General features: G+C 43.1%; 1 protein-coding gene across 6 annotated transcripts in view; it reads left to right on the forward strand.

Annotated features, from left to right (window-relative positions):
- BOLL (boule RNA binding protein) overlaps positions 1–21,483 on the forward strand; it is a 108,408-nt gene that overhangs the window by 81,525 nt on the left and 5,400 nt on the right. For 4 of the 6 annotated variants that reach the window (XM_075001268.1, XM_075001270.1, XM_075001272.1 and 1 more), the window contains 2 exons: positions 2,678–2,806; positions 4,395–4,493. In XM_075001268.1, the coding sequence (XP_074857369.1) occupies positions 2,678–2,806; positions 4,395–4,493 (228 nt within the window). Of the gene's footprint in view, positions 1–2,677; positions 2,807–4,394; positions 4,494–13,139; positions 14,193–21,483 lie in introns of those variants that run through there. The other 2 variants (XR_012646402.1, XM_075001271.1) reach the window with 2 other exon arrangements.

The raw sequence follows: 21,483 nt of genomic DNA on the forward strand, positions 1-21,483 counted from the left end.
GCTGTGCCTGGCTCCCTTATTTCGACGTGTGCTACTTTGCCGTGTAGACGTTCCCTCGCTGTGCCTATTTCGATGTTGGGCTGAGCAACGTCGAAGTTGAACATCGACGTTGCCGGCCCTGGAGGACGTGTAGACGTTATTCATCGAAATAGCCTATTTCAATGTCGCAACATCGAAATAAGCTATTTCGAAGTTGGGTGCACGTGTAGACGTAGCCCTTGTGGCCTGGATATTTACTGAATTTCTTAAGCCTGCATAGGATTAAACATCTCTGACTTTCCTCCAGCCACACAAAAGAACGAACCCTCAACAGGAAACTGCTTCCATACAGAAATCTCTCTCTCTGTTCTCATTGGTTCACCTGGCTGCTTGCTAACGGAGAACTCACCCTCTCAGGGTTTAACCCTTTACAGGCATTCATTCGTGACACCCCTCTTGTACTGGAGCTGTCAGTTTTTTTGAATAGGTGCATATGCATTATCACAGCAGCTTACTTCCCAAGCGATAAGAATGTAACTTTGGATACCCTCACCAGGCACTTTTCTTAAGACCACTCAACCATATTTTTTGGCAATGGACAGACATAATTTGCTTACCTCATGCAGCTGGCTGTTCAGAAATCATGCTTTTGACTGCTCTTTATCTTCTTACCCAAAAAGATGGGAAGATCCCTCACCCAATCTCAGAATACTTTGTCTCAGATCATGGCTAGGCAATGGTTTGTAGGTTTAGAAAGAACCTTTCTTCAAAGGGAGTAAAAAGAGTATTATGCAAGGAAGTAGTCTGTGCACTATATTTACTTATCTGTGTCCTAAAGCACATTCCATCAGTAACCTCACTCCTGGCAGATATAGTGGACTCCATCCTGTGCTAAAATACAGTGGACCCCTGACTTAGGTGGAGAACGCAACCCCGCCTAAGTCAAATTTTGCGTAACTTGGGGGACGAATGAAAAATCAAGACCCCACGGAGATGATATAGTAGATTGGTGCAGAGCTAGTCTACAGAAGCTAAGCCACTCTGCAGTGGACAGGGAAAGATGGAAGGAAGTAGTGAGAGAGACATTGGATACCAATGGGCACTGAGCACATCGTTGTTGATGATGATAATATGGTTAACTCCTTTTTTTTTTTCTTTAAACACTCAAGTTCTTACCAAAAGCATCTTCAGTGTATCTCATCAACCTTCTTGTCTTTTACTCTAAACTTCACCTCAGTAAGGAAGAAGCAGGACTGTTTTAGAAAGTTACACAATTTGGCTAACTTGCAGACAGATCATAAGGGTCAGCAGTTTATAAACAGACTCTGTAGATCATAGTGAACTGCATCCAACCACTCTCAGACATACATCTATGAGGTTTATTTCTATTTTAGTAACTTTTTCTGAAAAATGTTCCATTATTGAGATCTGTGGAGCTGTAACTTGGACCTCTGAGCGTTATGCATTAATTCATGATTCTGCTTCCAATGCTGTATTTAGCTCTGCTGTGCTTTATTGGATTCACTCTGAAGCCCTCTGCTCTGTAAGGGGAGCTGTTCGGTAGCCACATAGCTTGGAGCACCCATTAGGGACTCAACTTGAAGAAGCGCTTACTCACTCTGTGCAGGAACTGTGGTCCTTTAAGATGCACTCCACTATCCACCCTACTTTCCCTCTTCTTAGGAGTTATCTACTATGAAACTTCGCAGTAGAGAAGGAATTGAGGGCATTTCACCCCTGCAAACCTATATAACAATGATGTGGTGCACGAAACTGAATAACCCACATGTATGGGCCTAATGGACATTGATGTGAAACACAATTTGGCTACGTCTACACTAGCCAAAAACTTCAAAATGGCCATGCAAATGGTCATTTCGAAGTTTACTAATGAAGCACTGAAATACATATTCAGCGCCTCATTAGCGTGCGGGCAGCCGCAGCACTTCGAAATTGATGCGGCTCGCCACCACGCAGCTCGTCCGGACGGGGCTGCTTTTCGAAAGGATCCCGGCTACTTCGAAGTCCCCTTATTCCTATGAGCAGATAGGAATAAGGGGACTTCGAAGTAGCCAGGGTCCTTTTGAAAAGGAGCCCTGTCTGGACGAGCCGCATCAATTTCAAAGTGCTGCGGCCTCCCTCATGCTAGTGAGACGTTGAATATGTATTTCAGTGCTTCATTAGTAAACTTCAAAATGGCCATTTGTATGGCCATTTCAAAGTTTTTGGAGAGTGTAGACACAGCCTTTGGGAAACACTTGTGCTAAAGCAACACCATCAACTTTAAAATTCATACTTCTTTTTGCAAAAGCTTTTTTATTTTTTTAAACAGTGGCTAAATTATAACTGAATGAGGAGAATTTTTTTTTATTTTTACAGTTTGTGGACTGAATGCTTTTGACAGCACTTGAAAAAGCCATCTTTATTATTTCCCTTCTGTAGTCAGTCTAGTGATTACATTTCTCTGTTTATGTATGTCTTTCATATAGTAGAGTAGAGAGACATTTTTAAAATAAGAAAATATGATTTTAAAAATGCGAATATAGCAAGGGGACTCAAAGCCAAGTGTGGTATCTGAAACTTTGAAATATTTTTAAAAGTTGTCTAAATGTCAGTGTCAGTTGTTTTAGTCTTTCATTTTGCATTGCTTTCCTATGGCACAATTCACCAATCTGTACTAAATCTTCTTTTATTTTAGTCTCCTGCCTCTTCAACCTCATTTTTTTGTCTGCACCCTTCTGAAGTTATTTATCAACCGTTAGAAATTGCACAGGACAGTGGATGTGTACCTCCTCCTTTCTCTCTAATGGAAGCTGCAGTTCCAGAGGTATGTTGATGGAACTTCTACATACAATATATGTACTTATATGTAATGGAGATTTGAACATTCATTTCAAGTAATTAAACAGACCCCGTGTAAGCATAAACAATTCACTGTAAACACACCAGCCAATCAGAAGTTTAAGACACTGCACTTTTTTTCATGCCCACACTAGTATTGTTTTAAGTCATTGCAATTGCAGTGCCGCTTGGTTACCTATGTCAAAGTCCCTGACATAGCTTCCTAGCAGAAACATTTTTGAAATATTTTGAAAGGCCAACATTGGATTATGGGCAGCAGTGGGAGGACTAGACTAAATGTTTCTACTAGTTCCACATTGACAGTTACACTGTTCAGATTGAATAAATTCAGGCTGGACTTCTTGTTAGGACTGTTGAATAACTAGTCTGAACTGAAATGCTTCTAAGAATGTAAATTGTCTGGAATACTTTTCTGTGGGAGAACATGGTGTTTGGCAAGTGTTCTGGGGATTAGGATAGTAAGGTTCTCCAGGTTCTGACCATTAAATCTTTTCTGCTGTTTTGTGCATAAGAATATTTATTGTATTGTTAGCAGCAATCCTTTTTGGAAGTCTATTTTTCCCAGAAATTGTTCATTTTTTGACTGGAGAGAAAGTATTAGCAAATTTATGATAAAAACTATTTGTTAAAACGAGAACTCCTGTGGCACCTTATAGACTAACAGATTTTTTGGGACATAAGCTTTCATGGCAAATACCTGCTTCATCAGATGAATGCTGAAAATATAGTTATGAAAAAGACCTGTATAGTTATTGTGAAATATGAGTACAGTATTCTTTCCTTAAAGCCATTCTTTATCACCAAAAAAAAGTTGGGACTGTGAAGGGGCTCAAGTCAAGTATTTTTCACAAAAAATTATAGCAAATTATGTTCAGAAGTCTGCACTTTTTTTCCTTTAAAACAAATATATATTGACATTTCCTATGCAACTGCCTTCTTTACTGGCTAATTTCTTATTAATCTGGCATGTTCTGCCACTTCTAGTCAATGAATCAGAAGATTATCAGCTATTTACAAAGACATTTTAGGAGGCTGATGAACTATAACCCCACTCCAATTTCTGAATTATCTTAGGAAAATATGGCTGTATCATGTCCTCAATCCACAGGTACACAGTCTGTTCATATTAGGGGAAACTACGTGCATACAGTAAAGCTGAGTAAATATTTTTAAAACAAGACAAAAATATTGTTTACAGAGTTTCAATATTAATATAATAAATAAATGGAATAACTATATTCCATTACAGTTATGAGTGAATTAGGTTTATAATACAGAAATTAATCTCTTTAACATTCGTGCATGTCAGGAAGAAAGGTGCTCGGTGGCACTGATAAACCAGTGTATGGTACTAAGTGATCTACCAAAATCTATTCTGTAATGTGGCGGGGGGAAATAAAAAAAAAAAAATCATTGATAGATATCAATAGTCAGGTTAACCCTCTTCCACAGTGTTTAGCAGTTTAAATCATGACAGAGCTTACAAAAACGTACAAATGTAGAACATGCTTTTGTACTCTTAAACATTGTTTCAATGTTTGTTTTTATGGCAGCCATATACTGATCACGGAGTCCAAGCAGCATATCACCAGGCTTATGCACAGAGTGCCATAGCCTTGCCAACACCTGTGATGCAGCCTGAGCTAGTTAAAGTAAGTTCTGTAGTCTTTCTTTTCTTGTGGTGTTATGTACTAACAGGTGTAAGTAAGTAGGACAAGCATGTTACAAAGGAACTAAGCTATTACACTGCCTTACTCTTCACTACAGAGGATGTTGGGAACATACCTACCTTGGAATTTTTCAATTCAAGTAATAAGTATGAGACATAGTCAGAAAAAAAAAGTTGTAAAATGAGAAATAGCTGGAAATAATTGACAAATTTAAGAATAACAAATCACTGGGACTGGATGAAGGATTTCTAAAGAAGCTTAGTAATGAAGTGTCTGAGATGCTACTAAAATATAAAATATCATCTTTTATGAAGATCAGAAGATTTTCCAGAGGATAAGAGGCTAGCAAATGGCAATACTTGCTTCAGAAAGACTTTAGGTATGATTCTTATAGACTAGTGATCCTTACATCTGTAGGAGAAAGTTTACTGGAACAACAATTACAAACAGATTTTTAAAATATGTAGCTGAAAATGCAAAGAGGAACAGACAAGCACAGCTTCCATATGACAAAATCATTTCTCTAATATACTAGCATATTTTCAGGATGTTAACAAAGTAGAGCAGCAGATTGCAAATTGGGGGCACAGCAAAATCACGCACCATGCAGCTGCAGTATCATTAACAGGGGAAAAAGCCAGCTCTTTGGAAGGGAGTGCAGGTGAGGCACATGCCCTGGCCATTCTCACTCACAATGGGACACTCCCCCTGCTTGTTGGGAGGGCATATATGTCACTGCTGCCTTCCTTCAGTTCAGCACCCAACCCAGCTCCCGTTTCGGGCACTGACAAAGCCCAGCATACAGTTTGTTGCTGCAAGTCTTCCATCTGCCTTTGCACTGCCATTTGCTGGGCAGTGCGGCTGCCTCCTCTGACCCTATACGCCACTACACCGCACTCAGGTAACCTGTGGTGCACCAGAAGAACTGCTCTTGCCCCTATCCTAATCTTTTCCATTCCTCTTCTCCCACCGCCCCCTGTAGCTTCCACTGCTAAAGGTGCCCAGTGCATCACTTCAGGAGGCTGCTGCTCGCTTCCAGGGCCATCTGGGGGCCCCGGTCATGGCAGGAATGCAAAGGCTATCATGGTGCGTAACAAGTTTGCTCACCCCTGAACCAGAGGATACAGGCTCTGATTAGTTTTTCCTCCACAGTGCCCCCCTGTGGCCCAGCAGGACACAACTCACTCAGCTGCAGGTTTCCATTGGTAGGTTTGGGCTTTTTTTGTGAAGTCCAGTGCAGTGGTGCTTTTGCCTTCCAGCCAAAGCAAACTTCAGTCCTCCTTTTGGGGTGCTAGGGTCCAAAACAAATCATAAAAAAGGTTACAAATGCTTCATAATTCAAAGTATGTTGTGCAACTTAATGTAGGGGTTAAATACCAATTTTTCCAATATTGAATTTTGTAGAGAACGAAAACAAGTGGCTAGCCACTAGAACCGAAAGGTAGCAGATTTAAAACTGAAGTAAAGGGAAATAACTTTTTTTACATGCTATATTAGTGACCTGTGTAAGTGACTGTCTTTCACTAAATAGCATTGAGGCCAAGAATTCAGTAGTATTTCAAAAAGTAATACGGGTTGAACCTCTCTAGTCCAGGACACTTGGGCCCTGACCAGTGCCAAACGAGAGAATTTGCCAGGCCACAGGAATTCATATTGTCTAGCCTCATTACCAACATGTTCACTGTTTCCTGGGCTGTTAGGAGACATTTAGGGATAAATTGGAGCTAAATAACAGCGTAGAACACTGAAAGCCAGAAGTGGTGACTGTAAACAAACTTTATGGGGCCCTGGGAAACTTGGCCACACACATGGTAATTGGTCATCCAGCTAAATAAAGTTATGCCTAATTATGGATGTCGCTGAATGAGAGTGTGCCGGACTAGAGAGGTTCAACCTGTAGACATTGTAAAGCTAATGAGATGAGTTGTGTAGGTTTAAAAATAATTTAGATGGAATATAACCCTTGGTGCTTCAAAACAAACACTAACCTTCTGGGTTAGGAAGGGCTTTATCCTAAAGGCAGGTTAGTCTTTCATTGTCCACCTTGGGGTTTTTTGCATTTCCTCTGAACACCTTGTACTGGCAGCTATCAGAAAAGAGAGTGGAACTAAAAAGATCCCTGGTCTGATGTGGTAATACAATTCCTATATTTCTGTGAAAACACATTAGAACTTTACATTATCAAACCCAGAATATATACAATTGTGTTAATCTTTCATTAAATGATATATTTGAGTGTTTATCCCTTTTGTTTATTCTACGTGTAGCACATGCATTCCATGGGCCCAAGTCCAGAAATTCTTCAAAGCAGTATTCACTGACCCACACATGCACAGTAGCTTTCCTCCTGCTTCTGACTGAGGATATAAGAGGCAGTGTGGGTAGACATCTCTTCAGTTCCTTCTTACTGGCACATAACCTGAGTTGGAATTGTGTCCTCCTTTGCTCTGTGCATAACCTTTAAACTCTTTGTAAATAGTTTTTATATGTTAGCTTAGTAGTCATACTTAGTTTACTATATAGTTTGTTCCCACACCTGCTATTCAGGGAGAGTGCTCCCCAATCCCAGGACTATGCCCAGCTCCCATGAGTCAAGAATTCAGTCTCCTGCATTCACTCCTTCTCCATCAAAGATGAGGATTGATGATGCCTATACTTCTTGGATGATTCACATATGTCTTCAAAGTGCAGTATCTGTAAATCTTTCCCAACCAGAATTAGGTCAGAGGTCTGAATACAAACATTCCTTAAGGAGACTGAGGCCTCACTCTGACCTGACCTTGGAAAACCCTCCTTTCACGTATATCTTCCTTAACCAACCAGCAGTGCCTTTACCACAGAAGCATAAGGACTCTGACAAGGCTTCTCATGAGAGTAAGGGGTGATCTCACAAGTATATGGTCTCATCCCTGGAAGGGATTCTCCATAAGAAACATGGCTCATTCCTGAGCCAGTACAGCTTGGATGAGATATCACATAAGAAACCTATAAAAGAGCTCCCCAGGACTGCGTAACTGAAGTGGAAAACCAGACACTCTCCACGTTCATCTATAAGTACAAGTCCAGGTGCACTGTTTGTACCACCTTGTTTATCCACAGACCAACCAGCTGTGACAGACTAGCCCCGTCTTTCAGTTGTTTCTTTTGGAATTCCTCAGACTCTGGGTCATATGAAGACCTTTGTACACCAAAGGATATATTTTTCTCTTCTCTGTAGTTTCCACTCCTTTCAGGCCCTTCGTTTCTGAGGGACATCCTTATCCCAGGGGGTAATGGTCACTGATATCTCAGAAGCTGTTACATCTCTATCCATCAGGCAGGAGCACCTCAATACCAATGGTACCACCACTATGCCTTGAATCTCATTGGAAATGGAGGAATCAGAGGAGGTAGCTGCACTGGTATCTCTAGTAAGGCACAGGAACCTTGAAGGATAGGTCATACTTACAAGTCCTCAGGATTTGACATCCCCTTCCCACCAGAATAGTTGGTACTGACTGCGTTAGGTGCTACCATGACCAGTAGATCACGTTTCCTGGACTTATTGAGCCTTTGGGTCCCCTCTGGCAGGCAACCAGACCTCTCTTGAGGGGTACTGCTCCTTTCCTGTTATCAGCCAGTTCCATCACTGTATGAGGAGGGAGGAGCTGGAACTGGTTCTGATGGGGGCTTCTTCTCCATTGTATGACAACCACCAGATTGTTGCACAAGTCACAAATGGTCCACAGGGGTCCAGTGCTCTCAATACTAGCTCTTGGACTTTGCAACTACAAGGATTGAGCATGGCTCTATTAGAAGAGGTCAGAGCAGCACACACCAGCATCTTGGTTCCCCACATCAAAAAAGAGCCAAAAGATGTTGTTCTTAGAGTGCTTGTTCATTTCAATTCCAATCAGGTGTATGTGTGTGGGCTGTGGTTATAGTAGGCCAGGGGGTAGGCATTGCCTTCCCTGGCACTGCTGTTGACCCATCCTTGGACAAGGAGACCACTGTGCCACACACTTCCCAGGAATCCCAGTAGCTTCCCGACTCCATCTCCTACCCCAAAGGTTTCCATTTTTCCCTGGGTCCCTCCATCCCAGGATGTGGGACTTAAGAGCAACGCAGAGAGCCAGCAGCCAGCTGAGAGTCGGCTACCAACTGGACCTGGCACTTAGGGAGACTGCTGGCTCGGTTCATTGCTGAAACCAGCCTGACTGGTAATGCTTGGGCTGTCCCAGTGCTTGGAGGAGCCAGCAGCTTGGCCTGGCACTGGAGCTGGCCCAGCACTTGAGGGGCTGGCAGCATGGCCAGGCACTGGGGCCAGCCCAACTCTGGCAATACTGTGGTTGAGACTGCCAGCTCAGGCAAGCAGTAGGACCAGCCCAGCACTCCGTGGTCAGGGGAGCAGAGGTTTGGTCTGATGTGGCCAGGATAGATAATCTGGCTGGGGCTCCTGTGGATGAGAGTGGAGGAGCTTCAGACTTTTCCTGGGGCTGAGGGGTTTGGGGCTCTGGTATGCAGCAAGTGGGGTCTTTGGCAAAAGGGTTGGACTGAAGGGCTGGTTTCTCCAAAATAGGGTTTTATCTGCTGCCCGTGGGTGTGCATGCATCACCTGTGTAGCAGCTGGAAAATCTTTCCCTTACCAGTATCCTTCAGGTCAGCCTGAGCATCCCCTGGAGCTGTGCCTTCATGGCACTCAGTAAAGAAATTTGCCACCCCACAACTCCCTCAGTTCCAAGACCTTATGGCAGGACCGGACTTCTTTGCCTCCCGGAGCAAAGAGGTATAAGCAGAGGTACTTTGTCTTTTTCAAGTGTTCTGAGCATTTATACAAGTGACCCCCCACTGATCTCCTGGGTAGTGGATACAGCCAATCAGTGCAAGTGCCAGGGCCAAAAAATAGTGGGGAATCAAAAATTGGACTTTTTTGGAAGGAAAATCTGTTCAAAGGGGGGTTGCAGCTCTATATCTCCAGCCAATTGGTGTTTGTCAGTAGATATAAAATAACATCTGCAGGGTGATAGCCAAATTTCCAGAGTTCCTGACTCAAGATTCCCATACAGAATTTTCTGCGCTAGTTTAAGAGGGCAGATTTACTGCCCACACCTCTCTGCAGGCAAACTTAGATGAGGCTAACTCTGTTTCCTGCCCCATGATGAGAAGTTCCTAGCTGCAGGTCTCTGGCCTCCCCTGTGAGGGCCTCCCCTTGTAGGGCTCTGGTCTCTTCTCTGAATAGACAGGCTCCCTGCTGCTTGGCTTGCATGATTCTGGGGCCACCCTAAAGTCCTTTGTACTCCATACTCCTGCTGTTAAGCAATTTCAGCAGTTCAAAGCTAGTGTGCAGCTGGCTTCCCATCATTAGAAAGACCAGGAACATGTTGGTTATAATATGAGGTGCGTTTCTGTAGGATAATAAAGTGTACAGATACTTTTGAATGAATGAATGTCCCCTGCCCAGTTTCAAGCTTGTTTCATTGTCTGCACAAACTTTTCAGCTAATCCATTTTTGGATGGGTGATACAGTGCTGAAGTGATGTAATGAATCCCATTTTGCTTTCGTAAACTCATGAGAGACAAATTGTGGTCCACTCTCACTCAGAAGTTGTTCTGGCAACCAAAGCAACTAATGATTCCTTGCAGTTTTTGGGTAGTAGTCTGAGCAGTAGTGTACAGCATTATAGAGATTTCTGGCCATTTAGAATTGGCATCTACTGCCCCCAGGCCTCCTTCAAACTGGCCAGCAAAATCAATGTGAATAAGCTGGCATGTTTTTTCAGGTCAGTCCTATGGGTTGTAGACATACAAACAGGGCTGCATTTCTCACACCATGACATGCAATACAAGTTCTTGCCTTCTCCAACGGTACAGTCCAAGCCAGGATGTCAAAAATAACTGCTAAATTCTTTTCATGGACGCTATGCCACAGTGACTGGAATGTAGTTTTCTGACATCTATAGTCTCAATAATATTGGAATAATGACATGCATTCTCCTCAGTAAGCACCCAGAGTGGATCAATAACTGCATCCTCCTGGGCATGTAGAGAACAAGGTTAGGTGAGACCTGAGAGACCCGTAGAGATGTTCCATGCATCACTTGGTCCATAACTTGGGACAGTACTGGGATAATGCAAGTTGCTTTCTCGACTGTAGTAGCAGTGATGGGCCTGTTCTCTACATGTTCAAAATAGATTTCCTTCTGGCCAATATCTTTTTGTTGACTGGCAAAGGTAGCCTAGAGAGACCATCTGCATTGCAATGCAGAGTGAATTCCTGATAGCTAATTTCATATGTGTCCAGAAAGCAACAATACCAATCCTTGCATATGACTAGCAACCAATGATGGGATGACTGTGTGTGGACCAAATTGAAGTCTGAGGTCAATGGTCAGTGAGCAGAGATTTTCTCTTAACTCTCTCTGTTTTCTCAACATCTCTCTGCTAATTGGGAGTCCAGAACTGAATGTCGTCCAGTCATAATTAATTCAGGTTATCCATGGATTCAGAAGTTTCTTGGGTTCTCAATAACCTATCCAAAGTTTGAATATATTTTTTCATAACATTGGAGTTACTACTTTTGTTTTTAAATGGCTTTGTTTTCTTCACCTTGCAGGCATATGCACCAGTGTGGGCGGAGCAAAGGCCTTTTAAAAAGCGTGGGGGACCCACTTTTTAAAACCTTGCTGGGAATGAGTATACCATAGGTCAGATGTCTGGCATCTGGGTGGACTGCTGTGTGTTGTGCTGCAGTCTGGCAGCCAGGCCTTTGCCTATCACTACTGAAACTGTGGGGGTGGTTCCTCCTGGTGCTGGAGACTGGAAAGGGATAAACCCATCATCTGATGGCCAGTGGGGAGGGTAATGTAAGAAGCAGGGTGGGAAGGCAAAGGTTCCAGGAGGACTGGGCTGGTGGTGGAAAACACAGAGACTCCAGGAGAGATGGACAGGTGTGGGGAAACAGGATCTTAGAGAGGAAAAGGAGGATCATGCTGAGTGTTGGGCAGATGTGGAGGGGTTGCCCATGTATTCCAGGACCACCAAGCTGGTGGTGGGGATTGCCCATGTGCACAAACACTTCCTGTCTCCTCCCCTTCTGGCACCCAGGCCTCAGGTCTTGAAGGTCATTCTTTCTTTACCATCACTTCTGGGCTACATCTATACAAAAGGCCAGAGATTGTCTAAATAGATCAGACTTCTCATTTAGTGCTCTTATGGCAAGCCATGCCTTTACCTATAATCTCAAAACCTTTTCTAACAGGACAAAGTTAGCTTCTACATTTTATGTAGAAAAATGGTGCTCATTTCTACTATTTCCAAAGCTGTCCAAAATTTATTCTTTTTATGTTGGAACTAAATTAGGTGCCTGTTCCAAGAAAACAATTCTGGAATCTGAAAGTATTGCTTGTGGTTTTTCACTGCTAGTCAGCCTTGTTGGTCTTTTTATCTTCATTTCTCCTTCAAGAATTGTCGCTGAAGATGACTCATCTGTGAATAGAGTATGCTTGGATTCAGGCAAGATGTGCTTATTTCAAGACCTAGGTAGATCACCATAGCTGAAGCCAGGCTCCGGCTGTGCAGTATAACATTTTTTTCTCTCTCCAAAACTGTGAAAATGGAAATCAAATCTTAGAATCGCACTCACTTTCTTCTTTTGTTTGTTTGAAGAATAGAGATTCTTCAGACTCTTATTTTAAATAATTTAGTGAGAGGGACATTACTGCCTACTGCTGTTTGTTGCTGCTTTCAAATATCAACATGATTTTCAGCACTAGGTTATATATTCAGTGAGTGTACATATCAGTAGCTACAGTATATCCAAAGAATTGTTAGAAATAACTTTCATTTGTGAAAAAAATACCAATGATTTAGTTGTCGTTCTAGGAAAACTCTTACTGCTGGAAAAACAAAATCCAGTGTTAGTACCATAAAGATATCTGAATGCTCTATTCAAGGGGAATCATTTACGCTAAAAGCATTCATGATCATATTTAAATTTTTTGGTGCCTATAACCATTAATTTTCCTCATGCCTGGATCTTTCAGTCATTTTGTTCTGTGAATTCATTTGATTTCAAAAGACTTTCAGACCTTGTAATTAAGACCCTGATGAACCAAAATGCATTATTTATAGTTAATAATAATATAATTAGGGCTATGATTTTATTGTGGCATTTGTGAAGGCAAAATCATGGGATAGGCAATGTGAAAAAGGCTATAGCCATTAATACAATACACTTCTCATTTAAAACGCATTTTACGAGAAACCTCAGAGTACTTAAACTAAGCCTTGCAACATAACTTTAATGCAGGTAAGTGTTGTTATACTTGTTTTATAGATAAGAAAGCTGAGAAGATAAGTGTCTTACTCAAGGCTACACAGCCAGTCTTTCACTGTGAACAGAACTTCTGGGTTCTCATCTGTAGCCTCAGTCTGTAGAACAGAAATATTGTTTGAATCCCATTAAGTAATTTTGATGCATTTCATATTAATACGTGTTGGTTCAGGGAATTGTTTTCAGTCTCTCTGTACATTATTTCCTTCTGTACTCTCTTTATTGTCTATTCTTTTTCTCTGTAGTCTACTCTCATTTCAGTTTAGCTTTTCTTTCCAATTTCTCTGATCTGTATATTTTCTCTCTTTACTTGACAGACATTTTGGAGCATTCATTATTAAGCCATTTGGGCAGCTCTAGTCCAGATGTACTGATTTTCTTGTGCAGTCCTCCCCACGTGGCCAAGATCCATCTTCAACGAACCAGCTAACAGCTGCCCATTGTGAAATTAGGGTCAGTTCATTCTTTGCAATGCCTGATTGTTGCAAATCGGTTAGGTATCAAGCATGCCAAAAGTATAACAAGCCCAATTTGCAAGTCTCTAGTTATCTGCTCTGTGTTTGTGTCAATTCCTTTGTTAATCTGAACCAGTATCTATTTTTGTAAGACAGGTTTTGTGCAGTCCATATCATTCATCTTTGAGATAATCTTGCATTTTTTTTTCTTTCATTAGCATTTTCTTCCTACTTCAACTTCCCAGGTTTTGATGCATGTTTTGGGCTATTTTTTCTAAAAGTGTGGTATTTTTCAGTATGGTAGTATTATTTCATTTTCGAATCTTCATCTTTAAATTGAAAATTTTAAATTGAGTCATTTTAGTGCCCAATTATTCTATTTAAAATTTTAACATCCTGTTTCTCTTTTCCTTTATTAACAATCACTCTGTCCCCTTCTCTTTTCATTCTGAGTGCCAATTTCTAGTCTTTAACGGTATTTCATGCGCTAGGATTCTATATTCAGTTGCAAGTACAGAACAATCCTCTTTATTAGGAAAAGGAAGCTGTTTTGTTTTGTTTTGTTTTGTTTTAATCTAGGCATTGTTTTTATAGAAAAACTTCATAGAATGACAACTGAGAAATCAAAAGTCATTAAATATCAAAGAAAAAATTGCACCCGCACTTCCTTCTTGAATGCATATAAATTCTAATAGCAGTTAAGCATATAGTTATAGACTGTTTTTCAAATAATGCACTATCATACATTTTTTATACATGTATGTACATTTTGTAATACTATTTATTGCTTCAGTAATGCCAGACCAAGGGACATTTCTTATATGTAGGGGGTCCACTGTTTATTTTTCTCTGAAACTCTGTATTTAGTTTATGCTGATTTCCAAGACGCATGTTTTGGGTCCTATTGGTTAAAATGTCTAAAGTATCTAAATAATTAAAAACAGTCTGCAAACCGTGTTAGTACACCTTTTTCTCATAGTTATTTTCAACTCAAAGAACACTCTCACTTAATAGAGAAAGGTATGACAAAAATAGAATTGTTCAAGTCCCTCTATCTGTAGATTAATTGCTTAACATCTCAACAATTAAGGTGGGGCCATAATATCAGATAAATTGAACGTAAGCAGTAGTTGAACTTTCAAAATAGCTAAAATTGGTTATTAACTGTTTCTTATCAAAACTCTGAGCTGTGGAAAAACTACAGTAATATGGCTTTATTGGTTAAAGTGAGACATCAGGAACTCTATGTGTAATAGCTCATGTGTGCACACACATATAGATGAACAGTAATGGCGTAGAATAATATTTGAAAATGAGGCCTTTGTCAGCTGCATGTAGCAATTGTGACGGACCTCTCAACCATCCCTTCAGGGTTCTGCATGTCTGGGCAGCTCCCTGTGTGCCTCAGAGACTCAGGGAGGCCCTTCTCATTGCCCTGGGACTTCCTGAAGGCAAGGGTCTCCCTTTACCAAGCCATTCTCATCATGGGCTAGTCTGAATTTGGGGTAGAACAGGTCCCTCTCCACCAGCCTCAAGCTGCCCTGGCTCTGTCCCAGTTGGCCAGCCCTCTGGGGGGAAGTGGTGGAGGGAGTCCAGTCCCGCCCACTTCCCTGGGCTCCAGCCCAGGGACCCTAGGGAAGGAGGGAGCTGGTGGGTGCTTTTTGCCCCTGCTGCAGGGCAGTGCCCTTTCCCTGGGCCTCTTCACCCACCACTACTTTCTGGGGTCCTTCCCCCTGCACTGTGTTGCTGGGGGTACCTGGCTGTTCTGTGCTGTACTCTGCTCAGCTCTGTTTTGTTTTTCTCTGCTCCATGCTCTACCTTCTCTCTGGACACCACTTCCCTCCCTTCCTGATGCCTGGGGGAGGCTTTTTATAGAAAGCCCGGAGGCCTTAACTGGTCACAAGTGCTTTAATTACGGCCTGTTGCTGGCTGACTCCTGAGGAGCCCCAGCTGCCTATCCAGCCTACAGGACTGCGCCTTCTGTGAACTTAAGTGGGGAACAAAAAGGGATTCCTCCAGCACCCAAAATGTTCCCCCTCTATCAGGCCCTTGTTACCTGCAGTCTGTGATCTGCCACACAATTTATAGTTAAGTTACAATGCAGTTTTTTTAGTTTACTGTCTTAATAATGGGAGTTTATCCTACTGTAACTATATTGTCCCTCCTTAATATAATAGGCTAACAGGTTTCCAGTTTACTTATAATTTTCTAGTTGGAAAAGCTTTCTTAGCAATAGCGTGGAAGTTGAAATTCTGTGCATAAACTCTCTTATTTAAAGCCAGATTCTGAAATACTTACACACTTTTCTCAAGAATTAGCAGTTTTCTATGGAACTATTTATTTAATAAAATACTGTTCAGCATGAATAAAGGCAGCAGAATCAGTCCACAAAGAAAGCCTTAAAAAAAAAAAAAAAACTCATCCAAAGGTCAGAGAAAATATGATTTGGACTTTTTAAAGACCGATTTAGGGTAGGGTACATGGAAAATATGAAATAAATAGGTTTCTATTTAAGGTATAGTCAACAAAAAATAAACGTAAATATCAATTATATGCTGGACTACTAGCCACCTCTCCTTACTGACACTTCCTGTTATAAGGTCCTATTATAAGTTGATTGTAACTTTAACCATTTGAGCTGAAGTTTTCTATGCCAGGTGTCTGTCTTAAGCCAAATGTTCTGAAAATTTTCAGCCAAAACAGTTCAGTGTTTTCCAGCAATGTGTCTATACAATGTTTGTTTTTTAAAAAATTCTGGTGACCTTTTCTTTGAAAAACCTTTAGTGCCCCACTAGTCGTTCCTCTAACTTTTTCCATCCATGTGCAAATTTTTTTCTATGTACAGAATAAATTTTTGTATGCACCGAGGCATGTGCAAATATGCACCACCAGTAGAAACAAAAAAACAGTCTGCTACAAGTATGAAACAAAAAAACCTCTGCTAATCAGCTGGGTTGCATATGAATCATTCCTGAGCCGCTGCTCAAGCACACAGCTTACAGGCAGTACTTGTGTGCCCTTATGCTTTGGAACAGGGACTTAATTTGGCACAAGGTTTTGTGTTAGGCAGGTGCTTTTTGCCATTCCATGAAAATCCACCCAAAACTTTGGCCTTGTAGTTAGTTCATGACTCGTGCCCATGGTTCCTCCTGCTGGTCTCTCCATGAATTAGCTCATCGTGACACTGGAGCACACTCTTCCAGTCATTGTCTCATCCACCATTACCTGTTTGTCTCTGAATGGTTCCACCACCTTAAATTAGGACACGTGTCTCCCCAGAACTGTAGTGCCTTTCTCTCATGGTACTACCCTGTGGCAGTGCTCCTGCATTCTGGGGTCCACTCCCATCTTACCTCAGGTGACCCATTGCTAGTCATCATCTACCCCTATCTTGACATCGAAGAGTCAGACTGACCAACTGGGGTCATTCTGAGCCTCGGCTCCACAAGCATCGGAACACTTGCACTGTCTTGACCACCACTGTCCCAGGACTGCTGTCCCCAAGACCCTTCAGGAGCAGACAGTAGTTATAACGTCCTCAGCCCCAGATGAGGCAGTGGTTAGCACATCCAAGAGCACTGCCCTGGAAAACAATAGTGTGCTCCAACAATTACTTAGGAGTGTCCCTCACAGCCTGGGTATTTACGCTGAGGAGGTGATTGAGGATTTTTATCTGATGGTGGACATAAGCAATCTCTTAGGTCCTATACACATGGCCCTCCCTCTGATAAAGACCATCTCAGACAATACAGAAATTTTATGGCAGACCCCAACCTCTGTACCCTCCACAGCTAAGAGGAATGAGAGATGATATTCATGTCCTCTAGGGGTTATGAGCATATATACCTGACTTGCTGTGCTATATGCCGCATCAGAGGTTTCAGGATCCCTCCTCAAAAAATAGGGAGCAAAATGCCTTGATTTTTATGGTCAGAATGTATACCTTATTTGGGGCTTGCAGCTCTGTATTTCTCACTAGCAAGCCATTCTGTCAGTACTCGCATAGTATGTCATCAGCACTGGTAGAATTTACAGATGCTCCCACAGAACTCCAAGGGTCAATTCTCAGCTATGATAGAGGTGGGCAAGCTTATATCCAGGTTCTGGATGTGGCTGATGCTCTGGCATGGCTCTGTTTGCGCTCATTCACCAAGCTGTTAAACCTATCAATGGACCTTCCCTTTTGGCCAGACCTCAACATACAGCACCATGGCAGGCTCTAGCACCTAAATCTGGAGTCCTTCCACTTCAAGGAGTGGAAACTCCATTGGTGAACTCATTGGAGTTCAAATGTGTGGACTCAGTGAGGGAAGTTTTGTTGGGAAACCTTGCACTCAAGCCACATATATGTGGAAGTGGTTTTCCATTTGGTCTCTGCAGAAGGGTACCCCACTTTCTAAAGCAAACATAGTTCCTCTCATTTTGGGCTACTTACTGGACCAGAAGCAACAAGGGCAGTAATGTCATCTATAAAAATGCACCTGGCTGCCTTCTCTGCCTTCCAGCTTAGCGAATGAGAGCTAACAGAGCCATGCCAGCTATATGAGGATCAAAGAAGCCCTGGGCTGGCAGACCTTGAGGACTTTGTGTATGTGAGAGCAGGCTGAAAGTGTGTATGCTGACCTGATGGGTTCTGCTAGGGGAAAAAACTTCCGACGATTAGTCTTTGGAAATCCCACGTTGAGCTGATTTCTCAACGGTTTGGACCCTGATTTACCCCCTGCTGTGCCAGTCCTTTCTCCAGTGGGACCTCAACCTGGTCCTGTCTAGGGTCATGGAGCGTCCATTTGAGCCCATGTCTATCTGCCCTCTGTCCTATCTTTCTTGTGGCTTTTTTGGTACTCATAACATCAACCAGAAGGGTCTTGAGCTCAAACTACTCACTTCCGAGCACCTCAACCTGTCTGTTAGAAAGAAAAAGTGAAGCTGCATCCTAACCCTATGTATCTAACCAAAGTGATCTCCTGGTTTCATGTGAACCTTTCTTCTTCCTAAGCATCATGCTGGTAACAGAGAGCAAATGCTCCATTCCTGGCATGCCCTAGTCTTCTGCGTTGAGTACACAAAGCCATTTCATCAATCAACACAGATCTGTATTGCAGTTGTCAAGAGGATGAGAAGGCTTCCCATCTTGATCCAGCTCATTTCACTATGGATCATGTTCTGTATTAGAATCCCACCCATTGACAGTGCACTCCACAAGAGTCACAGGCCTTGTCCGCAGCATTCCTCATGAATGTCCCTGTTAAAGCCATATGCAGGGCAGCAATGTCGTTTGCCAGCCACACATTCACAGCACGCTACACCATCACCCAACAGGGGAAGGATGATTCAGGATTCAGCAGGGCAGCCCCATCACAGGAACCAGGTAAACTCCAACTCCTCCAACAAGGAAACACTTGAGAGTCATCTATGAGAATGTACATGAGCAAACACTCAAAGGAAAAATATATTACATAATTACATATAGTCATCACTGTTCTTCGGGGTGTATTGCTTGTGTCCATTCCAAATCCCACCTGCATCCTCTCTGTTGGAGTCTTCCATCGAGAATGAATTGAGCAGGTAGTGGCTTAACAGGGACCTATATACACCACCAGGAAGGAGCCACTCCACAGTGCTCCACAGCCAACCCAAAGGGTCCTGCTAGAGGAAAATCAGAGTGGTATTTCTGGAGATAGTAAGTGGAAGATGGATTACTCAAAAAGGTCTTGTTCTGTTCATTCCTTCCGAATAGTCTGGCACTGGCCACTTTCAGGTCACAGGATACTGACCCAGAGAGATCATTGGTCTGACTCAGTAGGTCCATTCATATGACTCTGTGGTTTGGTTAGTCTGTCAATTAGACAGGGCTATTGACTTTCAGTCAAGCATGTAAAGTACTTTGAGATCATTGGAAGCACTACAGCAGTAAAAACAACATGTGTGTTTATTATTACGATAGGCTTGTACTGTATTTGATCAAGAAGTAAAATATTATAGCACACAAGTATAATAAAAATATAAAACTAACAATGCAAATTCTTTTCTTAATTACACTAATGGGCTACGTCTACATGTGCCCCAAACTTCGAAATGGCCATGCAAATGGCCGTTTCGAAGTTTACTAATGAAGCGCTGAAATGCATATTCAGCGCTTCATTAGCATGCGGGTGGCAGCAGCGCTTCGAAATTGATGCGGCTTGCCGCCGCGCGGCGCATCCAGACGGGGCTCCTTTTCGAAAGGGCCCCGCCTATTTCTAAGTCCCCTTATTAAGGGGACTTCGAAGTAGGTGGCTTCCTTTCGAAAAGGAGCCCTGTCTTGACGCGCTGCGCGGCGGCAAGGCGCATCAATTTCGAAGCGCTGCTGCCGCCCGCATGCTAATAAAGCGCTGACTATGCATTTCAGCGCTTCATTAGTAAACTTCGAAATGACCATTTGCATGGCCATTTCGAAGTTTGGGGCACGGGTAGACGGCCATGTAGTGTCAATAATATCAGTGTTGCACCAGTATAACGGAGGACTTGCCTCCTCTATTTAATCTATTATGGGCTGAAAGCTAAGTATTGTTAGGCTAAGTCGGTACTGAATAAGAAACCTCCAAGAACATGTAGGTGCTGCAGGAAGGTGTTGATGCAACTCTTCCCTCTGAGCCCACTGAAGTGGGATACCCGAGCACACTGGAGTGAGGGGCAGAAGAGAAAGCTATGCTGGTAGATATTTTTGCTTTTGAAAGAGCTATAAATCAAGTAGTGAATACTTTTTGTCATTAAATATCCAATGGCACTGATCATAAGTGTGGATGTGTCAATACTAGTATTGTAGCTAAAATTCCAATTTAGATAATATTTTGCTTACCTACATTTCCCCTTTTGGTTTCAATTGAATATGATGTTTTTCACTACTTATCCTAAGCCAGGAGTTGGCAACCTATGGCTCTGGAGTCACATGCGGCTCTTTAAGGAGTCATTTGCTGCTCCTGACTGTGGTTCTGGACGCTGTAATGACCCTGCCCTGCCGCTGCTGAAACCATAGCAGCTATCGCTAGCCTGATCAGCACTTGACTCTCCCTCCTCCCCATCTGACATCTCGCCAGGGTTCAGCAGGGGGTGAAGCTGGCCAGTGCTCGACTGGGCGGCGTGGCAGGGGTGTGGCAGTATTGCTGTGCCGTCTGGGCTGGAGTGGAGTGTGGTGCGGGGCTGCAGCAAGTAGGGTCCCGCTCCAGACAGGTACAGAGCAATTTGGGTGTCTCTTCCCCCTCCCCTCCTTTTCTGGTTCCTTTTCGTGCCCCCAAAGCTGGGCTCCTCCTGAGTTCCTCTCCCCTTAGCCATGATGCTAAGGGGACCCATCATACCTCCATGTGAGCCAACTTAGCAGCGTCTATGCCACTCTGCTTTAGCCCCAGGCTCTCTGGGTATGCAGTAGCATCCTGTTCCCACTCCAGGTGTTCTGGTTCTGCAAAACAGCAATTGCCTGCTGCTGCTGTTGCCATCCAGCAGGGGCGAGGTGTGAAATGGAGACCCTCACCCTGGGTGTGCCTGCAGGATGCACATGCAGGAAATCACTGTCAGTATATAAGGCAATGCACTCTGGCTGTGTCTATGCTACAGAGTTTTGCCAACAGAAGTTACCTTCTGTCGACACATCTCAGGGAGCATCTGCACACACAAAGCATTCTCTTGACAGGGTCTCGATAACACCCTTCATTTGCCTCAATGGTCTTATCTCTCTCAGCTTTGAGTTATAATGCTCTGCTGACAGAGTTCTGTCCACAAAAGTGCATTGTAGATGCTTCTGTTGACAGAAAGGGTCGCCCATGGTGCCAGCCAGCTGGGGCCAGGAGGTGCTTTCTCCACTGCAATCGGCTTTATGCTCTGATCCTCCAGCCACCCTTTAAGGCAGAGGAGGTCCAAGAAGCCCCATTCCAGGAAACAGACGGTGTGGAAGCAGCCTAGTCTCCATGCTGTCTGCAGGCACACCCCAACACCCAACCACAGCAGCCAGAGCGATGGCCCAGGCATCCAAAGACACCCCTGCCCCTAGACCCTTCAGAGACCCCCCTCGAGGGGTTGCAGCATCCACTTCAGGCCAAGAAAATGCAGGCACCATCGTGGTCCAGGGTGGAAGTCAAAGACTTGCCGGCCCTCTGGGGTGACAAGTCAGTGCTGCTGGACACTGCAGCCAGGCGGCACAATGCCCCGAGCTACACCCATGTTGCCAAAGCCC

The sequence above is a fragment of the Carettochelys insculpta genome, chromosome 8 (assembly GCF_033958435.1).
Source record: "Carettochelys insculpta isolate YL-2023 chromosome 8, ASM3395843v1, whole genome shotgun sequence".
Classification (NCBI taxonomy): domain Eukaryota; kingdom Metazoa; phylum Chordata; order Testudines; family Carettochelyidae; genus Carettochelys; species Carettochelys insculpta.